Source organism: Hirundo rustica, chromosome 2, assembly GCF_015227805.2.
Source record: "Hirundo rustica isolate bHirRus1 chromosome 2, bHirRus1.pri.v3, whole genome shotgun sequence".
Lineage (NCBI taxonomy): Eukaryota > Metazoa > Chordata > Aves > Passeriformes > Hirundinidae > Hirundo > Hirundo rustica.
This window is the reverse complement of record NC_053451.1, coordinates 85580178-85600978: the sequence shown is the minus strand read 5'-3', so window position 1 is coordinate 85600978 and position 20801 is coordinate 85580178. Positions and strand designations below refer to the sequence as shown.

General features: G+C 37.4%; 1 protein-coding gene across 3 annotated transcripts in view; it reads right to left on the bottom strand.

Annotated features, from left to right (window-relative positions):
- HERC2 (HECT and RLD domain containing E3 ubiquitin protein ligase 2) overlaps window positions 1-20801 on the bottom strand; it is a 103192-nt gene that overhangs the window by 38861 nt on the left and 43530 nt on the right. For all 3 annotated transcript variants that reach the window (XM_040056362.2, XM_040056365.2, XM_040056363.2), the window contains exons 27-53: window positions 20242-20456; window positions 19258-19390; window positions 19038-19165; window positions 18720-18915; window positions 17981-18117; window positions 17290-17463; window positions 17062-17198; window positions 16829-16980; window positions 16201-16392; window positions 15213-15400; window positions 13456-13648; window positions 12669-12851; window positions 11927-12111; window positions 10132-10279; window positions 9843-10039; window positions 9380-9610; window positions 8580-8715; window positions 7886-8029; window positions 6404-6546; window positions 5934-6201; window positions 5628-5770; window positions 4149-4247; window positions 3884-4052; window positions 3645-3770; window positions 2943-3051; window positions 2665-2804; window positions 1055-1245 (exon numbers count right to left, since the gene is read on the bottom strand). In XM_040056362.2, coding sequence (XP_039912296.1) covers window positions 1055-1245; window positions 2665-2804; window positions 2943-3051; window positions 3645-3770; window positions 3884-4052; window positions 4149-4247; window positions 5628-5770; window positions 5934-6201; window positions 6404-6546; window positions 7886-8029; window positions 8580-8715; window positions 9380-9610; window positions 9843-10039; window positions 10132-10279; window positions 11927-12111; window positions 12669-12851; window positions 13456-13648; window positions 15213-15400; window positions 16201-16392; window positions 16829-16980; window positions 17062-17198; window positions 17290-17463; window positions 17981-18117; window positions 18720-18915; window positions 19038-19165; window positions 19258-19390; window positions 20242-20456 — 4457 coding nt within the window. The remainder of the gene's footprint in view (window positions 1-1054; window positions 1246-2664; window positions 2805-2942; window positions 3052-3644; window positions 3771-3883; window positions 4053-4148; window positions 4248-5627; window positions 5771-5933; window positions 6202-6403; window positions 6547-7885; window positions 8030-8579; window positions 8716-9379; window positions 9611-9842; window positions 10040-10131; window positions 10280-11926; window positions 12112-12668; window positions 12852-13455; window positions 13649-15212; window positions 15401-16200; window positions 16393-16828; window positions 16981-17061; window positions 17199-17289; window positions 17464-17980; window positions 18118-18719; window positions 18916-19037; window positions 19166-19257; window positions 19391-20241; window positions 20457-20801) is intronic.

Below are 20801 nucleotides of genomic sequence, written 5' to 3'. Positions count from 1 at the left end.
TAAAAAAACTCAGAAAAACCAGGGTGACAAAGGAACAACACTTTCTTTACATATTTTATAAATTATCTGGCTGCAGGAGTCAAATGTACATTACGCAACTTTGCCAATAACACTAAACTACGCGAGGCTGTTGACTCCCCTCAAAGGCAGAGAGGCCTTGATAGACTACAGGGCTGAGTAACCACCATTTGTATGAAATTTAACCAGGGCAAGTGTGGCATTCTCCACCTGGGATGGGGTAATCCTGCTTATACTTACAAATTGGGGGATGAGAGGCTGGAGAGCAGCCCCACAGAAAGAGAGCTGTGGGTTCTAGTGGGTGAACAGCTGCACGTGGGTCATCAGTGTACACTCACAGTACAAAAAGCCAACTGCATTCTGGGCTGCATCAAAAGGGCAGTGACCAGCAGCTCAAGGGAGGGGATTCTTCCCCTCTACTCTGCTCCTGTGAGACCCCACCTGAAGTGCTGCAACCAGCTCTCGGACCTGGTCGAGTAGGTCAGAAGAGGGCCACAAAAGCAATCAGAGAGATTGTTCCCCTGGTTTTTCTGAGTTTTTTATAGCTTTTTGATTTTCATAAATGGAGACAGATCTTTTTAGTTACTGTAGAATATTAGAGCAGTTTTCTAACTTTACCCACAGATGTAACATAAACAAATCCTTTGTTTTTCATTCTCTGTCCTTTGTTTGCATATTTCTAACCTGAAAACAATTATAACTGACAGTTGGTTTAGCCACTTGGCTGAGGGGTGAAAAACCCCAGAAGCCAATCTTCTGCTAGACCCACAAATGTATAACAAGTAAGAAATAAAACAAAGAGGCTCTCTCTCCGCCTGGATTCAGCTTTTGAGCTGGATGGAGAAACCTCTGCTCTGCAAAACCTCTTGTCTGCATGCGGCTGCTTTGTGTGTCTCAGTGACAAGAGATGGATTACCTCTCCTACAAATACAGGCTGAGAGAGTTGGAGTAATTCAGCCTGGAGAAGGGAAGGCTCTGGGGGGATCCTTTTAAGCATGAAGTATGCCAGAATACAGGATATAGGGCTTAAAGTTACCTTTCCTTGTGAACCAGAAGACTGCCAGCACTGCTCACTGCCGTCAATTAGACGGGAAGCCTGATTCACAGAGGACGAGACATTCAAATTCTTGACTATCCTTGACCAATCATCCAGTAACATTCCCCGCTGGCTGCTGTGCCGTCTCTTCAGCTGCTTGCCGGAACGCCCACTGAACACGGGAGACTGACCTGCACGGTTAAGTGACACAGTAAGCTTGCACCTCTCAAAGAAAATTGCTTCTTTGAAACCCATAAGCAGGGTGAAAGCAAATGTAACAAATCCAACATTTTGGGTATGTGGGCTACAATTAGAACACGGGTGCATGACACTTTGGCATGGTGATACTACACAGTACACAACACTCATGCTTAAAGGGCATAGCTCCTTTTTCTAAAGGACTTTCAACTTTACAAGTTCTTGACTAGACACCTACTTGAAAAGTCCTTCCCTTTAAAATACAGATCAAAATTTATGATATGTAATTCAAAATACAGGCCCACAGCACACGATTTTTTTACACCACTATAGCATATGAAAAACAAGCAAACAAACCTCAACAAAAATCCCCTACCAAAGAACAGTAGAAGAGAAAAGCTAGAACACTGGAAAATTCAAATCTTGTTCCAGAAAAAGGTGGTTTAGTGAGATGTAGATTTCCTCCCTGCAAAAACCTTACTTTCACTTCCCTTCACTGATTTTGTAGCATCTAGAAATCTTGATGAAAAGAATATTGTAACTCCTCTGCCCTACACAGGGCAAGGGGAAGAATTACAGATTCACACCATTCTAGTTGCACAGCCATGTAAAACTGACTTATTAAGGGAATGTCTTTCTTGCCCGTTAGACAAACCATGATGCACACACAATCCATGTTCACGATCTCTAGGGGGGAAATCAGGTTTATTCATTTTCCAAAACAATTACACTGGTAATGTGTAAATACAGAGAAATTTAGTCCAGAAGACAGATAGATGGAAAAGAAATAAAAGGAAATGTCAAGTAAGCTTTGCATAACAATGCAAAGCCCCAAATTTTTGGAGCCAAAATGGCTGTACCTGTTCTTGCCCTAAGAAAAAAAAAGTCTGATTATGAGTGTTTTAAAAAGCTTCCCTTTCCCACCACACTCCTCTGGAGTCTCCACACCACAGAGGAAATGAGGCAACAGCCATCACACACTGACAGGCAAAACAGCTGCAGAGCAACTGAGGCATGAGAAGACATCTTGGGTATTTCCAGCTGCCCCTGGCACCATGAGGATTCCATTCATCTACACATGATGTAGATCAGGCTGACAGCAAGAGGCAGGAGGATTAGAAGATTACACATTTTACTCTTGGTGTAGGTAAAAATGCCATTCTGACACGTAGAGTTACTATCACAGACATTTTTTAAATTTCTTAACACTACAAAAAGGGCTTAGGGGTTAATATTTCATTGTAGTCCATCACATGCAATTGTAGCAGGGCTATAAATGTTTTACTGTCTAGGGGGTCAACCTGAATACTAATTTCATCATATTAAGGGGCTGAAATTTAAAATCGTTTTTTTCAAAACAACTTAAATGCATTTTAAACTAATCTAAGAAACACTTAGACTGCAAAACTTACCTGGTTCATTTATTCTGCCAAAAGTATGTCGGGTGTTATGCTTCCTGGTTTTAAAACATGTTTCACAGAAGTCAAAATCATCACAGTTTCTGCACTTGAATCTAGGCCCATTGATAGGAAACATCTGACAGCCATCACATCTGATTTGAAAAGAGAAGAACAAGTCTATATATACATATATATGGTACAAGTTTTAACCTTTAACATGAGATAAGAATCAAGACAATGAGATAAAGGACAGCCCCTACACACTAAGATAAAAGTAAACCATCACTTACGTGACTCCAGGATGAATGCTGGGGACCAGTTCCATTTCTGACAACAAGCCAGTCCAATGTGACTGCTGAGGAAAGTCTACAATAACATCTTTTCCATTGGCACTAAATGCTGTGACAAAAATGTGGAGAAAATATAAAGTGTAGCATATCTTTATAAAATGAAGCGGAAAGTCCTTAGAGTACTAATCCATTTGAATTCTTCTCTGATTTTTTCCTAATTTTATTTAGAAGCAGTTCCCAAGCAAGCACCTACTTCTAAGCACAAATACAGCATGACCAAAATCTGAACCTCTTCAAAGCGCCTGTGTGCCCAAGATTGCCTCAATAACATCCCTTACAGACTGACACGAATGCATCCCGCTTCCTCCTCACTTCCTCATGAAGCCTGCAAGTTACAATTACTTCTTAAAGGAAAACTATTTGTGGTTCATCCCAAGTGTAAAAGAGAACTGCAACAGGAAGCTGCACAGATGCTTACTGACTTCTACTACGTGCAAACGAAGTGTCTGAAAAGCAGATGGACACACTAATAGAACGGGCTGCCACAGAGTACATGTCTATGAATTCACCAAAATGCATTCTATATTCTCTACCATCATACAATACTCCACAAAAGGGTGTGATTTTTAAGTGTCTCTAGAGGAAAGTCTGTGTGGTTTTGAGTTTGTGACGTCCCTATGCCCCATTCTGAGTATACATTACCTTTGACGATGCCCACGCTTCGGTGAGTAACCGATCCCCATTTGTATTTGGGTGTGGTAACAGAGCTCTTCACACGAACTTTGTCACCGATCTTGATATGAGAGGCAGAACTCTGTGGCGGGAATCCTAGCAGATTCAAGAATAAATGCACGGTGAGTGGGGTTTCTCCCTCCAAAAATACATCTCCCTTAGTCTACCATTCACTTTTTTAGTTCAAAAGCAGTCAGAAGAGAACTCACCTAAAAGCTCAACATGGATATATCTGACCCAGTAAGTGCCACCCTTTTGTTGCCAATCACACTGCACGTTCAGGTCATGCAATCCATCTCGATCCAATTTAATAACTTTGCCTACGTCTCCTTCACAAACCTCCTCATAGGTTCTGCAGCACCTAACTATCATCCCCACCTAGGGAAAAAACGACAATAGAATGTAATAGCTCTGAAAAGGCTTTAGTACCAACAGAAAAGCAGTGTCTGTGTTGTTTTTGATCATCATACTTACCTGAATATTCTCCCTAACATAGACAGCGTAGTCATCATTGCTTAGGAAATCAGCTCGTTTCTTATAGGTCTGGCTCTCTGTTACAACAGCACCACTCGACTGGAAAACAAAAAATAACACAAAATAAATATGAAACAATTACAAAATTAATTTTCAATTCACATAAATAAGATTCTGAATAAAGATAACACAACAAAAATAAATCCATACAATATCCCAGCTGTATGCCAAAATGGGAAAAAATTTCAACAGTTCAACTCACTGTAAAGATAACATTTATGATCTACTTGATTTGAAATTAAAATTTACTTTCCAAAATTACTTATCAGTGAACACAGATGCAAATTTTCAAAATGTTTGAAAGAAGCCGCAAATTGCTTCTATGAAACCTGATTGCCAAGAAAAATCAGAACAGAGAGGATTTGACACTGCTCTAATTATCCTTGAAGATACACATTCACATTTTCACATTTCACTTCTTAGGACATTTCTTGGGAGAGGAAAAAAAAAGGTGAATGGTAATCTCTAACCTAAAGCTTACTAACTTTTCTTTAGATAGTACAATGAGATTTAAAGTACTCCTTTAGAAAAACAAGCTAAAAACATAAAATTGTAGTTATTAAAAATTATTTCTTTCAAGATTTGATTAGTTTAATGTTTTTAAGGGAACTACTGTATTCCAGCTGTAAGGAGAATTTTCAGAAAACTTGGTTCTGTTCTGAGTATCAAATTTTTCTTTTCATTAAAGGCAATATATAGCAGTTCTTCACTGCAATACTAATAAAGACACCAAAAGCTGTCAAGTTAATTTCCTTCAAAATATAATGCACTAATTTCAATTACAAAATTCCACATATGCAAGAAAAAGTATGTCCTTCAAGGATAAACAGAAATATAAAACCCATTTAATTTTATTGACAAGTCCTTTTTTGAAACAGTTCTTGAAAGTCAACAAAAGACTAATGTAAGTTCACATTAAAGCTATCACATTCAATAGGGACTGTAACAGTAGTTTTATCATCAGTAAGTGGAAAAGGCTTCATAAGGAAAAGGCTACTTTATTTAATAGACTTTTTTTGCCATTTATTCACTAGTTCTCAAGTCCTTCCTTGTAGGTAACATATGTTCATTTTTCAGACCAAAGGAAAGGAGAAGGGAGAACTCCTTTACCAATATTACACTATAACATCAAATATTTTTGAAGAAACTAAGAGCATTTATCAGGGATACCTGGATCTACCACCTGTGAAACATCTACCTGCAATCTATTCTCCTCTGTGTTAACATACAAAGTATTTTTGGATTATTCTCAGTTGTTTTATATCATGTCTTAGAAACACAGGGCAAACATGATCCTTGTTAGTGTGTTGAAAGCTTGGGACAGCCAGGTTGTCCATGTACACTCACCATTTTCCCAAAACCAGAAGAATTACAAAATTTGCAGCTAGCTAGCATAATTTAAGCTAAGTTAATACTCACAACAGGACAAGCAGCTTCAGCTTCTTCCACTTCTTCTGCTATTTCCTCATCTGAATATTCATCGGAGATAGTATCAGCATCAGAAAGATCCGTAATTTGAACATCAGGGTGGTCCAACAACCAGCCAACTAAGGCTTCCACTCCTAACAGAGAAAAGAAACTCAGTCTGTCTCCAAAGGGATTCTCTGACATTCTTAAGCTTGTATCCAAAAAGATGATAACAACTGCTTCCTCATAAGTACTGTTTTAATCAGCTTGCAACTCTTCTTTTCCTTTTAATATTATTATATTTACTAAAAAAAATACCTGGTAATCCAGAAGCACTTCCAGAGGTTCCCGACAGAGATTTTAGTGCAAATTCTATGTTTTTCCTAGGAAATCCCATTTCCATAAGTTGAACTACAATGGGGAGGGGTGGAATTGGAGATTGCTTGCGTTTCTTCACTTTTGTGGGTCGGATATGTTGCACTGTGATGGGTGTTGTAGCTTCACTAGAGCTGCAGTCTTCGAACAGTGGAGTTGAAGGATGTGTAGACTCCACAGCCAGATACTGGCACACTGCCAAAGCAGCAGCCTAGAGGAGAACAAATAAATCAAACCCAGAAAAACAAGAATATTTAGTATTTGTGGGAACATGCATGCCTTAAATTAAACATTATTTGCCCAAAAGGGTTCCGTGTCACTCCTTCTTTAAACCTATAGTTTAATAGGCTTTAACTGGAATGTGAATTATAGACTTATTTCTTAGGTTACTTAGCAGAAAACACAGACTCTACCTCAAGCTCCTGTTTGTCAAATATGGCTTTCACAGGCGATGGTTGTGTAGCAGCTGACAAAAGTTGCTGCAAAAGGATCATGGGAGGCTGAGGTCCTTCAGGAGACATATCTCCTATGTCGGGAGAGGCAACTGCTCCATCCTCTTAAAGGAAAACATTATTTTAACCAAAACCATGTAAAACAGCCAATCATGAGACTTATTCTATGTCTTATTTTCATTTTTCATATATTTATCCTCCAAAGAGACAATACACTTAAGATTAAGCCATATGTACCACAATCTCCATTCAAAAAAAGCAAGTAAAAAATTTGTAGATAAACAATATATTTACTAAAATACACCTAAGACATGTCTAACAGAAACTACTCAGTGGACAGTGAATTTGCACCTTGTGTCTTTTGAATCCACCACTTTTGCAATAAGACTATTAGTAGGAGGTACTTCCAAGATAAACCACTTGATGAAAACAACCAAGTATTTTAGTGATCCCAAAACCATGGTGCACGCTTTCTGGATTTCCTTCAAAATATAATGCATTAATTATAGGAGTTATTTTCCCTATAATGTACCTCTTGGGAAGAGCTCCCTTTAGGTATCCATTGTCCCTTTAAATCGGGATACTTTCATTGAACCAACTTGCTCACAATTCTGCACCTTCCATATTTAATTTTGTATTCCTGTTGCCATAAACATTTGTGTTTCCTAAATCTTTACTGTGACTATCCCACAAAAATGTTCTCTCTTCATTAAACAATAGAGGGGTTTTTTTCCCCATTTAAAAATGATGGTTGAAGTGAAACCATGCGCCATTCCTAAAAAACCACTGGAAATTCTGTTGATTTAAAACCTGGCAATTGACAAAAAATCCCACGGAAATATCCATATAAGACAAATATATTATTATATTTAAAGATATTGCATGCTTCACAAATACCCAATGAATTAATACATATTCCGATGGCATTGACAGCTATGTTGAAAGCTGACACACTTACTGTATTTATTTTTATACGCAGAATGCAGGTAGAAGAAATAATTCAAATTATTAGAACTACAACTCCTTTAATATTATGCTTTAGAAATTGTATTTCTATACTTGTTTCACTGGAAACTGCAAGACATTTGAAGCAAAATCAATAGCCAATTTTAACTTTTGAAGCAGAAAAATAAAACCACTGCAATAAGTATTAGGTATTTTAAAGTTACTTAAAAAGCTTACTAATTATAGAAGACCTACAAATTTAGCTAGCTCCAGTATTTTGAGCTTCAAACACTTGACATTCTTACTTTTCAAAACTTAAGTTAAAAAGTCAAAATCTTTTTAACACAGAAACTTAAAAAATGCATGAATTTTAATTTTTAATCTTTAGAGAGCAAACTGAATTTCTACCGTCCAACTGCCACTAGCAAGGGTTATGGTCACCTACTCTATCTACCATTTAAACAGAGACCAGCACAGTCAGGTAGCATTTCAGAATACCTGCAGGATTCAATGCAGACTCCTGAACAGCTGGCTGAGATAAGATCTGCCTGAGCGTATCCTGGTGAGAGAGAAGAGCTCGTCCTGCTTTTAGTATGTACAGCTTTAACTGCTGGCACCTCAGCAGATCCAGATCAACTTGACCTATCAGAAATATTAACCAGTCATTAGTGCTAGAAATCTGTTGTTTTAAAGAAAGATTATCTTTCATACAACCTCAGCCCAAACATCAGTTTACATCTTTAACTCGCTCTGTACTGCTCACATGAGTCAGTTTAAACAGCACATGGATCAGAAGTCTGCATACATTGTATGACTCATGGTATTAAAAATACTGCCTACCTACTTTTCCCATCCTGGACACAGCATTACTTTTGTTATATAGCTGATTTATAACACAGTAAGTGCAGCTGAGATGTTACTTGGATCCATTCTAAACAACTCAGTAGAGTAAAATCAGCCCCAAAGCTTATTTACATTTTCCCATCAAAGATACTTCACTTACAGTGCAGAGCAAATTCACCATCTAGGTAAACTTGTATCTAAAGTGCCTACTATCCAGTGCTGAACAAGAAAACAGGTAAAGTTCCAGGAGACCCTTTTCCTTATCTATGTTTGCTGATACTAGTATTTTTCTCAGAGCATATTCATCTACTTCCAACGAAAGCAAACAGCAAAAAGCCCCCAACTGTACCTGAAAGACCTTGATTGGGAGACTTCATTCTTTGTTTTTCTATTTTACTTCCAGCCAGATTTACTAGTTGAGCCCAAATGGACAGCATAGGTTCAGTGAAAGGCAAGTTGTTCACATTAAAAGCCACAACTGGAAGCTAGATAGTGGGGGAAGAATCAGACAAAAAAACTAACCCAAAAAACAGGTAAGCATTTTCCTAAAATCTCACAAAGTCATTAAAAAGTTTCAATGGTTATGAACTGCAGAAGAGGAAAAGTAGCATTTCCCTTACTGCTCTTGACCAGGAACAACTCTAGAGGATTTCTATTCCCTACACAGCTCCTAAGCCTGTATTTGTACTGCATAATTGCAGGGCTTCTTGGTGAAAAAGCAGAACAGCCAGAACAAGAAAGAACTCTAGACTCTGAAGCAGACCAAGCACTTGGCCTGTGCTTTCACTAAAGTTGTATCAACTAAATCAAGATTCAACTGAAAGTACCCAAGACTTTATACATTAGTTAGCAAATCAAGTTAAACAGAAAGTTCCTCTCATCCAAAAGCTGTAAACGACATTGCAATAACTTGGGATTTTACCGCAAGTCAAACAACTCCAGCTTAAACCCCTCTTCCTTTCACCTCCCCAGCAAATGAGGACAGGATTTAAAGGTCCTAGGTTTGCATGAGGACCATCTTAGATGTGCATTCAGAGCACTGCGTGCGTTGAATGTCAGTGACTTAGCCAATGAAGAACAAATGTTTTCTTTGGTCCAGAGCAGAGTTATAACCTTCCTGGTATTAAAGCCTTAGTAAAAGAAACTTACTGGTTTCAGCTGGTTCAGAGGGCACACTCTGCATGTTCGCATGTCATAGAACTGCACAGTGATTTTTCCTTTCGGGGTGATGCGTGTCACCGTGCCTTCTCCAAATTCGTCATGAACTACTTGTCCACCCAGCCTCAAGCGACTGTCTATGCCACCAATCACAGCCAAGACTGCCATCAGAGCTCCCACCTCTGGATTCTCAGTGTCAGGGAAGTAGTCATCCAACACAGCCTAACAAAGAACAGTAAAATTTAACTGTAGGGAGAAAACAAACCCTTCTATCTGCTTTAAAATACAAAGTTAATCACGCAAATTTCAACTTAAAAATTACAGCGCAAATATATATAAAAATAGAAAAATGGTTGCAATATTAAGCTTAATATTGTTTACAAAGATTTAGTACTTATAATTTCAAAATAAACATTGCTATAAAAATGAGCTTATTTTAAAACGTGGAAACTACCCCTTCTGACTGTTTTCCTGCAAAGATGTGGGTGATGGAGGTTAGCTGAGAGTTGATGTACTTGTTTATGAGTCCATTCCACTGGCTGAGCGAATGCAGCGTCCTCAGCAGTGCCACTATCTCTTCTGCTAAAGTACTACTATGAGTGGCAGTTAGAGATGCTTGGGGCCTGGCCTTTCTCCTCCTCAGAGTAGATTCTGGAAAGACAAAGCAGTGGTACAACAGTTATGAGTTTAGTGCACACATTTCCCACACATAAAAACAAGCCACTGAAGGAAAATTCCTCTACCTCTGAGTAGTGGGATATCCGAAGAACAAGTACTAAGCAGGCTCCCTAAAAATCCAAACAGTTTTTCTACAAGAAATTTCATGTCTCTTGACCTTTCATTTTTATCCCAGGATGGAAGTACTGCTTTCAATAAATGTACAGCAAGGATCTAAAAAGAGAATAAAATTAGTGTTATCCTCGTCTATGTCACCAAATACTAAAGAAACTCCCAAACATATTAAGTACAGAAGAATGACATTTTTAAAGTTTGCTTTCCTATGTAGCTCTTTCTACAATGCTGATTTCTTTCCAGCTGTGGAAATTACAGAGCTACTGACCTTGAGTTTGCTAAGGGATATTTTAAAAGAATTGGATAGAGTTCAGAGGCAGTAACAATTCTACTGGCACATTGTATTAGTGAACCAATCTCTTCAATACTTAGGACATGAGACACACATGCACACTGAGAAACAAAAACAAATAGGAAAATGGGGAATACAGAATGGGAAAGCCTGTTCAGATTGCATACTCAGAAATCAGTATTAAGATGTATTTCAGAATGAAAGCTTCCAAGTGTTCTGCGAAGAAGGTGTAATAGTTAAAATTCAAGAGATAGAAAGCTGAATGGTGGAAGGCAGGCAACAGCAGTGACACTCAAAGTAGCCACAGTGAAACCAGGGCTTCCAACACAGTACAGGAGGAACAGGGTGGCATCTCTGAACCCAGACACTCAGTGCACGACTGACAAGGAGCAGGGGAAGGTGCAGCACTGCAGTATCAAAGAGCAGAGAGGGTTGCATATTTTGAGTAGGAGCACTTCAGGTTTTGAGCTTCCTCATCTTCTATCCAGAAGACCAATACAAGTGACTAATAGCCAAGAGAACTCTCCTCTTGCAAACTTCTGTCAAGAACATGTCTTTACAGAACTTCAAGGTCTCGTCTTTTCTTTGTCCTTAAGTTAGGTGCTGTTACATGAGGAATGATCATTTATCTTGAGTATTCCCTGAACAGCACTCTACTCCACTAAGTCCTGGATGATAATAGAAGTTTCAACATATTAAAAATACTGGCAAGAATTTACTGGAAGATCACACAAAAATGAACAGGGCTTTATAATACAAGGCTTTAGTTTACAAATGCTGGTGGCTTATCAAGGAAAAAATAAGATGATCTTTTGTTCCCCAAGCCTTAAAATTTGGCAGAGTTATTCCATAATATATTTTCTTTTCAGCCTCATGTAAAAGGCACTAACAAGACGCTAAAGAACAGCAAAAGAGAAAGGAAAAAAAAAAGAGAAAAAATTAAGAAAGAAAGGAAGAAATGAGAAAAGGGGAAAGATGACAAGAGAAATACAATACGGAAACAGGAATGCAAAGATGTCACTTCTTAAGAGAGACTGTAATTTAAATAATATTAACAGTTTCCTATGGAAAGAGGGACAGTAGACAATACATAATCTGGTAACTTTAAATGAAATGTAACTTCTTCGTAACCATATACTTGTTATTCTTTTGTTTACTCAACTTATAGGAAATATTATATGGGAGTTTCTGAAGCACAATTTGGAAACCCTATTTTGACCTTTCTTTCAATAGAACAAGGGAGTCCACACATCCTGAAGGCTCAAAATTCAAGAGACGTAAATTTAAAACAGTAATTCCTAAATATAAAGAAAATGTTATCTTTTTCCCAACTAACTAAAAACTGATTTATGGACATCTCCCAGCTGTTTTGTAAAATACACCTTTCTTTTTAAGATAACTAAAGTCTACTAGTTTTATTGCCTATTGAAGTAATTTGGAAATACACACATTACCTGTCTCTGTAGTGAAGCAGCAGTGAAAGATTCATGCCCCTCAACAATTTTCATTAGCAAAGTTATCCACTGAGATGTACTAAGTGTGCTGCACATCTGAGGCATGAGTGCTATGCTTCGAATGAATCCCAACGTGCACCAACTCCTATGCTGTTCTTTATAAACTAATTTATTTGGCAAGGAAGCTAAAAACAAAAAGATATATACATGTAACTGTTGACCTCTTCACCAGCTACGTAGCTCTCTACATGCTACATGGGGCTTTTCTGGACAAATCAGAACACCACGGTATTTCACTATCTTTATATGAACTATTAATTTCAATTTCAGAATTAATTTTGTTAAACATGCCTTTAAAACAATTCTCATCATTACACTCTTTCATCATTTCGAAGTAGTTAACAGCATTACTTCTGAAATTACAAAATAGCTACAAAAAGGGGTATGAAACACCCAGTCATACTGTTGCTGCCAAACACAAAAAAGCTGCTAATAAATTAATTTTCTAAGTCAACACTTTGCATCTCATGCATTTCTTCTGCTTTTACTGTTTATATTCCAAAAATGTACAGGATCACTTATATTACCTTTAAAAATAATTTTAAAAGCTCTGAAAATGCATTTTCCAGCCTTTGGCCTTAGAAGGATTTAAAACTAGTAAGAAAAGATTTACAAACTTACAAGACAACCAAGCACAAAACAGAAGCACACAGCTCAACCAGACTGCTGCTGTGTAATATACCTGATTTATCTATTGTTCCACTCTCCACAAGCATACGGAGTAGACCACACAAAGTCCGAGTAGCATCACTTTGCATGACTTCAGCGTGGACACCAGCAGAGAGACACAGAGTCTGCAACAGGTTCACAGTACTTGTCAGCATCATGGAAGTAGGGTGGAGATTCCTTTCAACTTGTTCTCCTTCTGAAGGGAGACACAAAAGGCAAAGGAATACATTAATACTGAGTTATTTTATTTCACAAAGGTTCTCAAACAAACATTTTGTGAACGATTTGTCATAAATATTTTCTCTGAGAACATCTGACATGAAGATTCCTTATTGCCAACTCCAAGAAAAAAATATAAACCAGGTACTTTGCACATATATTTTCAAGTTTTTCTCTAGCAGTACCCAGCTGAAAGGAATTCCAAAGTATTGCCAAGAACAGGGAAACATTCTGACTAAATGTATAATTAGGCCATATAAAAATCCCACTTCAGAAAGTAATTAACATATGTTAAAAGGTATACCTCCAGGTATTTGTAACTGAAACTATTTCAGCTGAATAATACTATTTTCCCTGGCCCATGAATATGCAACAAATGTGACACCACCTTGTCTATCTTCCTTTCTCACAGTAAAGTTATGTTAAGATAGATTTTGGTCAGAAGTGTACACCTGTTGAATGAATAGTCTTTGATGAAGCACTTGCTCCTGTGAAAAAAACTATTTTATATTACAAGATAGCAATTTGAAAATTCAACTATAACTGTGCCTCCACTTTTTTTTTTTTTTTTTTTAATTTACCAGAATCATCCTCAGTATCTGAATCCTCTGTTGTGGGCTGTGTTGCAGGTGGTGGCTCAGCTAATTTGAGATCATATTTTCCCTCCTTTCCCATTCTGTAAGAATTTGTACTTCCAGTGTCCCACTGCACTCTAATCCAGCCATCTTCTCCCAGTTCTCCAATCACACGGCCCAAACCTGGTGTGGGTCCATCCTGACAGAAGAGAGAGGTTCAAGTTACTCAATCAACAAAATCAAAGCTCATAAAATGATAATGCAAGTGCTCCTTTTTGCTGCTAACTTGATGGTTAGGCAGTAAGCATTCAATGGGGTTTCAAAAATCAAGCATGAAGTTAGAAAGCATTTCACAATTTTCAAGAGAATCACCCCAGTAAGCCACATATTTGGACACTCCTGATTAGATCTTTTTTTACTATGTCTTATGTAAGTAGAAGTTATGTCCTACATAGTTGGAAATGTATATACTATTATAGCAAGTTATTCAGTTTCCTGTTACATGGTAAATTAGCAGAGTCTCACTAAAAGAGAATTTCAAGTGTCTCCAAAAATGAAGCTGAACAAATAAACACAGTTTTTGTTAATTCTCCAAGGCTTTTGTGGTAAATGGTCAGAATTGCACAGCACTGCTGTAAGACAGAGAAGGATTGATAAAGCTGGTTGTGAAAAGCATGAGCTGGGCCTCTTGCTTATCTTGCACCTGGCTCCAGCAAGCCCTAACAACTGAGTGACGTCTGCAGTGACATGGAGCTCTTGTGTAGCTGTATTTCAGTGAGCCACAGAAGGGCACCTGGGCCCAACCAACAGCCACACTCCCTTCACCCTGAAAAACAAGCCTTGTTATAAATCCAGTTTGTTCAGGAGATAAGGATGCACACAAAGACCTGCTGATGAAGGTCAGAGAGCCCCTACTGCTGCCTCAGTACATGGAGGAGGGACCAAAGTGTTTATTCTACCTCTTTTGTCAACTAGAAATTCTGACAAAAGGTAACTGAGGCCCTCATTAAGCCCTATTATTAACTCAGGCACCCCTCAGGATGCAGATGAAGGAAAACATGAGATGTGAATAATGCATGTATTGTCAAAGTCACCAAACCCCACCTGTAACAGGGCTGATTCATCTTACTGGGACAGGCCAGAATTTACAGCTAAAAGAGCGGCTTCAGGGGCAGAAAGGGGTGGAGGGGGAAAACTCTGCCTGCTCAAGATCTGTTGACAGACTATGTTCTTTTCCCCAAGAGAAGCCTTTATGTGAGCTTTGCATCTCCAACAGCATCGGAGCACACTTGAGAATATTAATTTACATACACACAGATATAGATGTGTGTCACAACACATACTAACACTGTACTTATCACCAGCAATCCTGAGCCTACTTTTCTGGTGGTTCAATTAACCACACCATTTGAGAATCAGGATCGTGCAAGACCTTCCTGAATCCATCAGACCTGCAGAATTGCACAGGTAAACTGCGCTGCGTTTCTGTGCTCACTGAAGTTCTCTCTCTGAACTCAGCCAGATTTACAATGATAAACTGGGCTACAATCAGAAATTAAGTCCAGCTGCAACCAGCCCCTCTGATCTCTGCGGACCAGCTGGAATGCAAGGTTTATTTTCTGTTAAATTCCCATATCCTAAATTCAACATTCTTGGAATGTAAAATGCCCTTAAATTTGATTGACCAGAAACTTCACAGACAGTCCACTGAACACAGACTTTAGAAAATAGCACACTCAAAACCTGTATGAAAGAAGTTGTACCTGATCACCCCACTTCCAGTCTACCCCTCTCACCACTCTGGTACCAATTTTCATCATGGCTGCCAACTCTGGTCCAGAAACAGGGAGCTGAACAGGTGTAGTTTCCTTTCTTGACTCTTCTAGGACTGTGGCAGAAGCCCCGTGAGAAGAGGCAATCATATCTTCCTCAATGTTATCAGAACTGGGTCCTAACAAGGAAAAAACACAAAAGAAATTAAATCCAGCTACACACGTGTATACGTACCTTTGTCACGCAAAAATTTACAAGCACATAAACTTTGTAATATAAAAGCAGTAACAAACAGGAAAGCTGACTAGCAGGTGATAAGTCAAATGACCTTTTAGAAAATGGGTTGTAATGGTTTTGAATGCATAGGAATTGAAATACTTAATTTTGAACGAAAAACAAGTGACAAATAAGAGACATTAATAATGATGACTCAATTGGCCCAATGGTTCTACAAACAGAACTTTTTAAAAAACTTTTGGTGCACACTTCAGTTAAACACAAGTTACAGGAACAAATGTTTGATATTATCTAAGAGAACAAAGAGAAAAACCATGGCAATTTGAACCATAGCAAAACACACCAGAGAACTTCTATAACAGAACAAAGAAAGCTTCAAGCTTAAATATGCAGACTGGGAACATTTTTCATATGTAGAACAAATTAAAGGGGGAGTAGAGAGTAGGCAGTTTTTACTACTTTAATTTTAAATTTTCCATTTTTAATTTATTTGGAATGTAAAATGACAACAGTTCCACCAAAACTACACATTAACTGAAATTTCAGCAAAGGGTGGCCAAACCAAACCTCCTTCTCTCAACCATGCTTGCAGATCTGGTTTTTGTATCAGGGTAAAGGTAGATAGCATTAACTATCTTCAAGCAGCAAAGTTATTCTGTAATTTGTGTATACCAACATGTAAAAAATACAGGAGATTTGTAAAGCAAATGCTCTCTTCCAAGTAAGAAAGAAGAACTGTACCTATCAGCCGCAGCATGGTTTGCGTCAAGGCCAGCATGCCAGAATTGAGGAGGAGGCTCAAGGTATTTGCACCATGCTGCAGCGTCAACATGTTCAGCATGACCAGTAGAAAACGTGCTTGTGGAATAGTTCCAAGACTTGGTCCTGCTGGATTCTCATTAGTAATTGTTTGAAGAGGAACAGGCTGCAGACCTAGTTCAAACGTAAGAAAAATAAAGTCAGCTGACATTTGGGAGCTACAATAGAATACGTTATAGCTTTCTTTGAATGATGGTTTAAAATATTTTTTATTCCCTGCTTGGCTTTGAGAATTTACAAGCAGAAGTTCTAAGAAGCTAATTATAATTTATATTTTAATGCTAAAATGCTACTAATGACTAATCAATCAACAATATGATGGGAAATCAAGAATATATTCAAACATTGAAAAGTGAGTTAACAGGGGGTCAAGGTAGGAAGGTTGGTACAACACACAGAAACAAAGTAATTCTCAACACAAATCAAGGGAATGGATTTCAACATCCTAATTATAGGGAACTTAAAAAAAAAAAAAAACAAAAAACAAAAAACAATAATATTAATGTAAAACAGTTTTCTCCAGAGAAAAGAGCAACAAGATGAGATTCACCTAGTTCTTTGAACTTTGCATTAGCATCTAGCAAGATGTTCCGGACATTCTGAATAGCCCATGCGTACAACTTTCCAAAAGTTACTTCCAGCAGCATTCTGTTAAACGGTGGGATCAAATCAACATCCTTCAAGCAGTCAGTAAGAGGCTCCCTTCAAAGAAAAACAACAACAAAAGTAAGTACTATTTTCTTATTAAGGAATTGTAGAAGCAAAAGCAACAAGAAGTTTTACCCTATATTGGCTCCTTCTGGAATCAGCCTCTGCCATCCACAGAACACAGCATACTGCACAGATGGGAGCAAAAAATTTTTAGCTGACAATTTCAGAATAGTGTCTATTCCCTCCAGACGAACTTCTGCTCTTTCCAACTGTCAAAGAGAAAAAAACAAATCATCATACTTATGTAAACTGCTAATAACTCTCATAATTATGTAAGTGGCACATTTTCATTCATATTACCTGTTTTAATAAACATTTTCTCATTTTTTCTACGTCTACCGGCTCCTCTTTAAGTGCAAATTCAACAATGGTGTTAAGGAGGGCGGACTGTGGATACAAGCCTTGAACATTTTGCTTCAGCCATTTGTATTTGTGGACGCCTGTAACTGTACTCAAAATTGGCTGCCACTTATCCTGCAAAACAAGATGGTAGCATGTTAAAACTTTTTAAGCAATTTTAAATTACTGAAAATATAAGTTATTTCATGCCAAACAGTTTCCAAATTTAAAATACTGGGCAGGACTGGAAGGAAAATGAAAACTTCTGCAAAATCAGGAAAGAGCTTAGTATTATTTTAACTCAATATCTTATTTAGTATTGCTACATAAAATTTCAAATGTGTTAATATTAAAAAAAAGAGGAAGTAACCTCTAACCTAAATCACAACATTTTATTTTGAAATGAAGCTTTATCTAAGATCATCAATAATTTAAAATTAGAGAAGGTATCTTTATATACGCTAAATACATAGTACCACCTTATTTTTAAAAATAATTCCAGGCTTCACTGAAACAATGTCACACTTAATCATACATCCCAACCACTATTATCAGAACATTAAATGCCAAGTTATAGCAATCATGCTTTAGCTCATTCTCTTTTCTCTTGTTATTTTTATTGACAAGGTTGATTCAAAATCTGATATCCTACCTTGGGTGATTTGATTGGTATGGGCTTTTTATCTATAGGTACAGGACTGTGAGGTACCACACAAGATTCTTCTAAATCACTCTCTTCATTTCCTATTTTGGATTCTTCTACATCAGCAGATTCAGATTTTTTTGGCACTACAAAAAAAAAAGGTATCATTTTTTCATGCAGTCTGATTAGATTTTACAGCGTCATCTTTTTAGGTTTGCACGATAACCTAAGCACACAGCATGCTTCAGATCTGTCTGTAATAAAATGGAAACATATTCTTGGTGAACTTTATGTCCAACTAAAACTTTATGTCCAAATTAACTCTGGTATTACCTGCAATATGCTTTTATCTTTAAAGACAAACTTGAAAAGTCCTTTGGTGTCTGCTCACCACATTAATTTAGTCCCAGTTAAATTGTTTCCACTTTAATAAAACATGATTTCTAAAAAGATGTCACTTCCAGTGGAATGTTACTAAAACCAATTCAGAGGGTCTGATATTGAAGGATCATTTTTAATAAATTGGAACATGAAGAAACATGCCTTGACTAAATTTGACTCTTTTGTTTTTCAGCTTTTGCTGTAGGATCTGACATGCAACCATTGGCTCAGGAAACTTTATGAAAAAGCAGCAGAATGTAAATGGCTTTGATGCTTTAACTAAGGAAGAGTCTCATATAGCAGCAAACCTTGAAATAAGATGGATTTTCATTGTTTCTAAGAAAATACAACATTAATTCTGCCTTACCTCTTTTTTTCCTTTTTTCTCTAATGATTTTCTGAGCTACCCTTCGCCATCGGGGCAAGGAACTAAGAAGTTTAAATTTGGACATTATAGAGAGATCATTGCAAACTGCAGGACGCAGCTCATTGAATAAGAATCTCAAACGCTCAATGACAGGAGCACAGACTTCCTTGTAAGAACGCCCCTGTTCCTGATGTGTCTACAAAAGAAATTGAAAGATCAAATTATTGTATAAAACACAATGAAATTACCAATATACAACTTTTTAATAAAACGCTTCAAATGAACATCAATCTTAACATCAGCAGCTAAGAGGCTTACCTTAATCAGGGAGCATTTTGCTTGGTAGACAACACGACACACATCCACTACAGATTTTGGTAAGGTTTTGTGCTTTACCTGGTCAACTCCAAGGGTACCAGGATGAACAAGAGACAGTGCTACATGACCTTAATGGGAAAAGACAGTGTTTGAATATGCATTTCTAAAACCATCCGTAGCAGAGTTTAAACTGGTCGAAACAAACCAGAAGCCTACCTACCCAAATCTTCATGCTTTAGAAGACAACACAGTAACAGACGTCCTACTTCTTCCACGGGATGCTCAGGAGGGAATGTGATTGGTGTTGTTAAGTGACACTGTTTACAGTATCTCTCTATTTGACACAAGAAGTCCTAAGAAAATACACAACAGCCTCTGTTTAACTTTGGTTTGAAAATAAATTAAAGGCAGCATTTAAATAACACAGAATAATCTCCACAATCTGAAGTAACACTCCTGAGATAAATTGCACATACTGCATATTGTAACACACAGCAACTACAAGCCAACACTATAAATACCCTACATTTTTCCTCTTGTATGAAAAGCCAACATGACTCAAGGAATAAAGCTACTACTGCTTTGATCTCTTCATGAGATAGTCAGATCACCTAATATAATTTTCAATTGTCTTCTGATAAATCATGGATCATCATTATCAGTATTCCCAAAGAACTATTTGGGGTTTTTTTTAATAAAGGGACTGAAGTCAGGGGGTTAGAAAATCTGAATGTATTACAGAAGATAGTGATCAGTGTAAATCACAGGGTTTTTCCATAATATCCACCATTCCAACCTGAACCTCAAGGCCCAAAGGGACTTTAAGACAAAAGCATACGTGAATCTGAAACATAAAACACATTTGTATCTTGAAAAAAACCCTCCATTTTAGTTCAACTGGAGGTGAGCATGATCTCTCAATGCTACTGAAACCTGACATGAGAAGTAATGCATTACTAATTTTTTTTGTAAGAAGAGTCAAATTTTTTAGTTCTCCCACTCAAAAATTCTGAAGAAATAATATACTGTTGTGCTACTAAGTGAAATACACACATTTTATCCATTAGTAGTACTCAACCATTCCTTTCACAAAAAGTAATTCTGAAATATGTTTTTCAATTCTTTTGCTATAACCTTTGGAGAATTTTCACCACCACTACCACCCTTCAGAAACAGTGTCTGTGCACAGAACTAGAGGGCTTACCTTCACAGTGTGATCCTGAATATTATTATCTGCAATAGCTTGGAGAAAGGGTTGTGAGTGGTCACTCAAAGTTAATCGATGTGTATATAGTTTTGATTTATTTGGGGTGGTGTTACCAGGTGAACTGCAATGGTCTTCATCTTTTTCTTCATTGTAACTGTAATGAATCTGACTAGTTTGCAAGCCTCCAGAAAAGATCGATGACTTCAACCATTCTAAAGTAAAGAAAACATGAGTGAGTATTTTGATCAAAGACTAAGCTATCAAGACTCAATTTCCTCTAATATAGTGCATTCACAGGCTTCAACAACATTTAGCAAGCTTCTCATTTGCTGAAACTTTTTGACAGGAAAAGAAAGGGTTCTGTAACTAAGAAACAATTAACTAACAGGGCAGCCATCATATGTTTAGAGACATAGGGCTTTAGCAATTTTTCTGCTATTAATATTGAATTATACTTTCTATTCACCAAACCAAGACATCCAATAAGAAAACATGCAATACTACACGATCCAGGTACTCTTAAGTGACAACAAATTGGTGAGATAGGAGACCGTGTA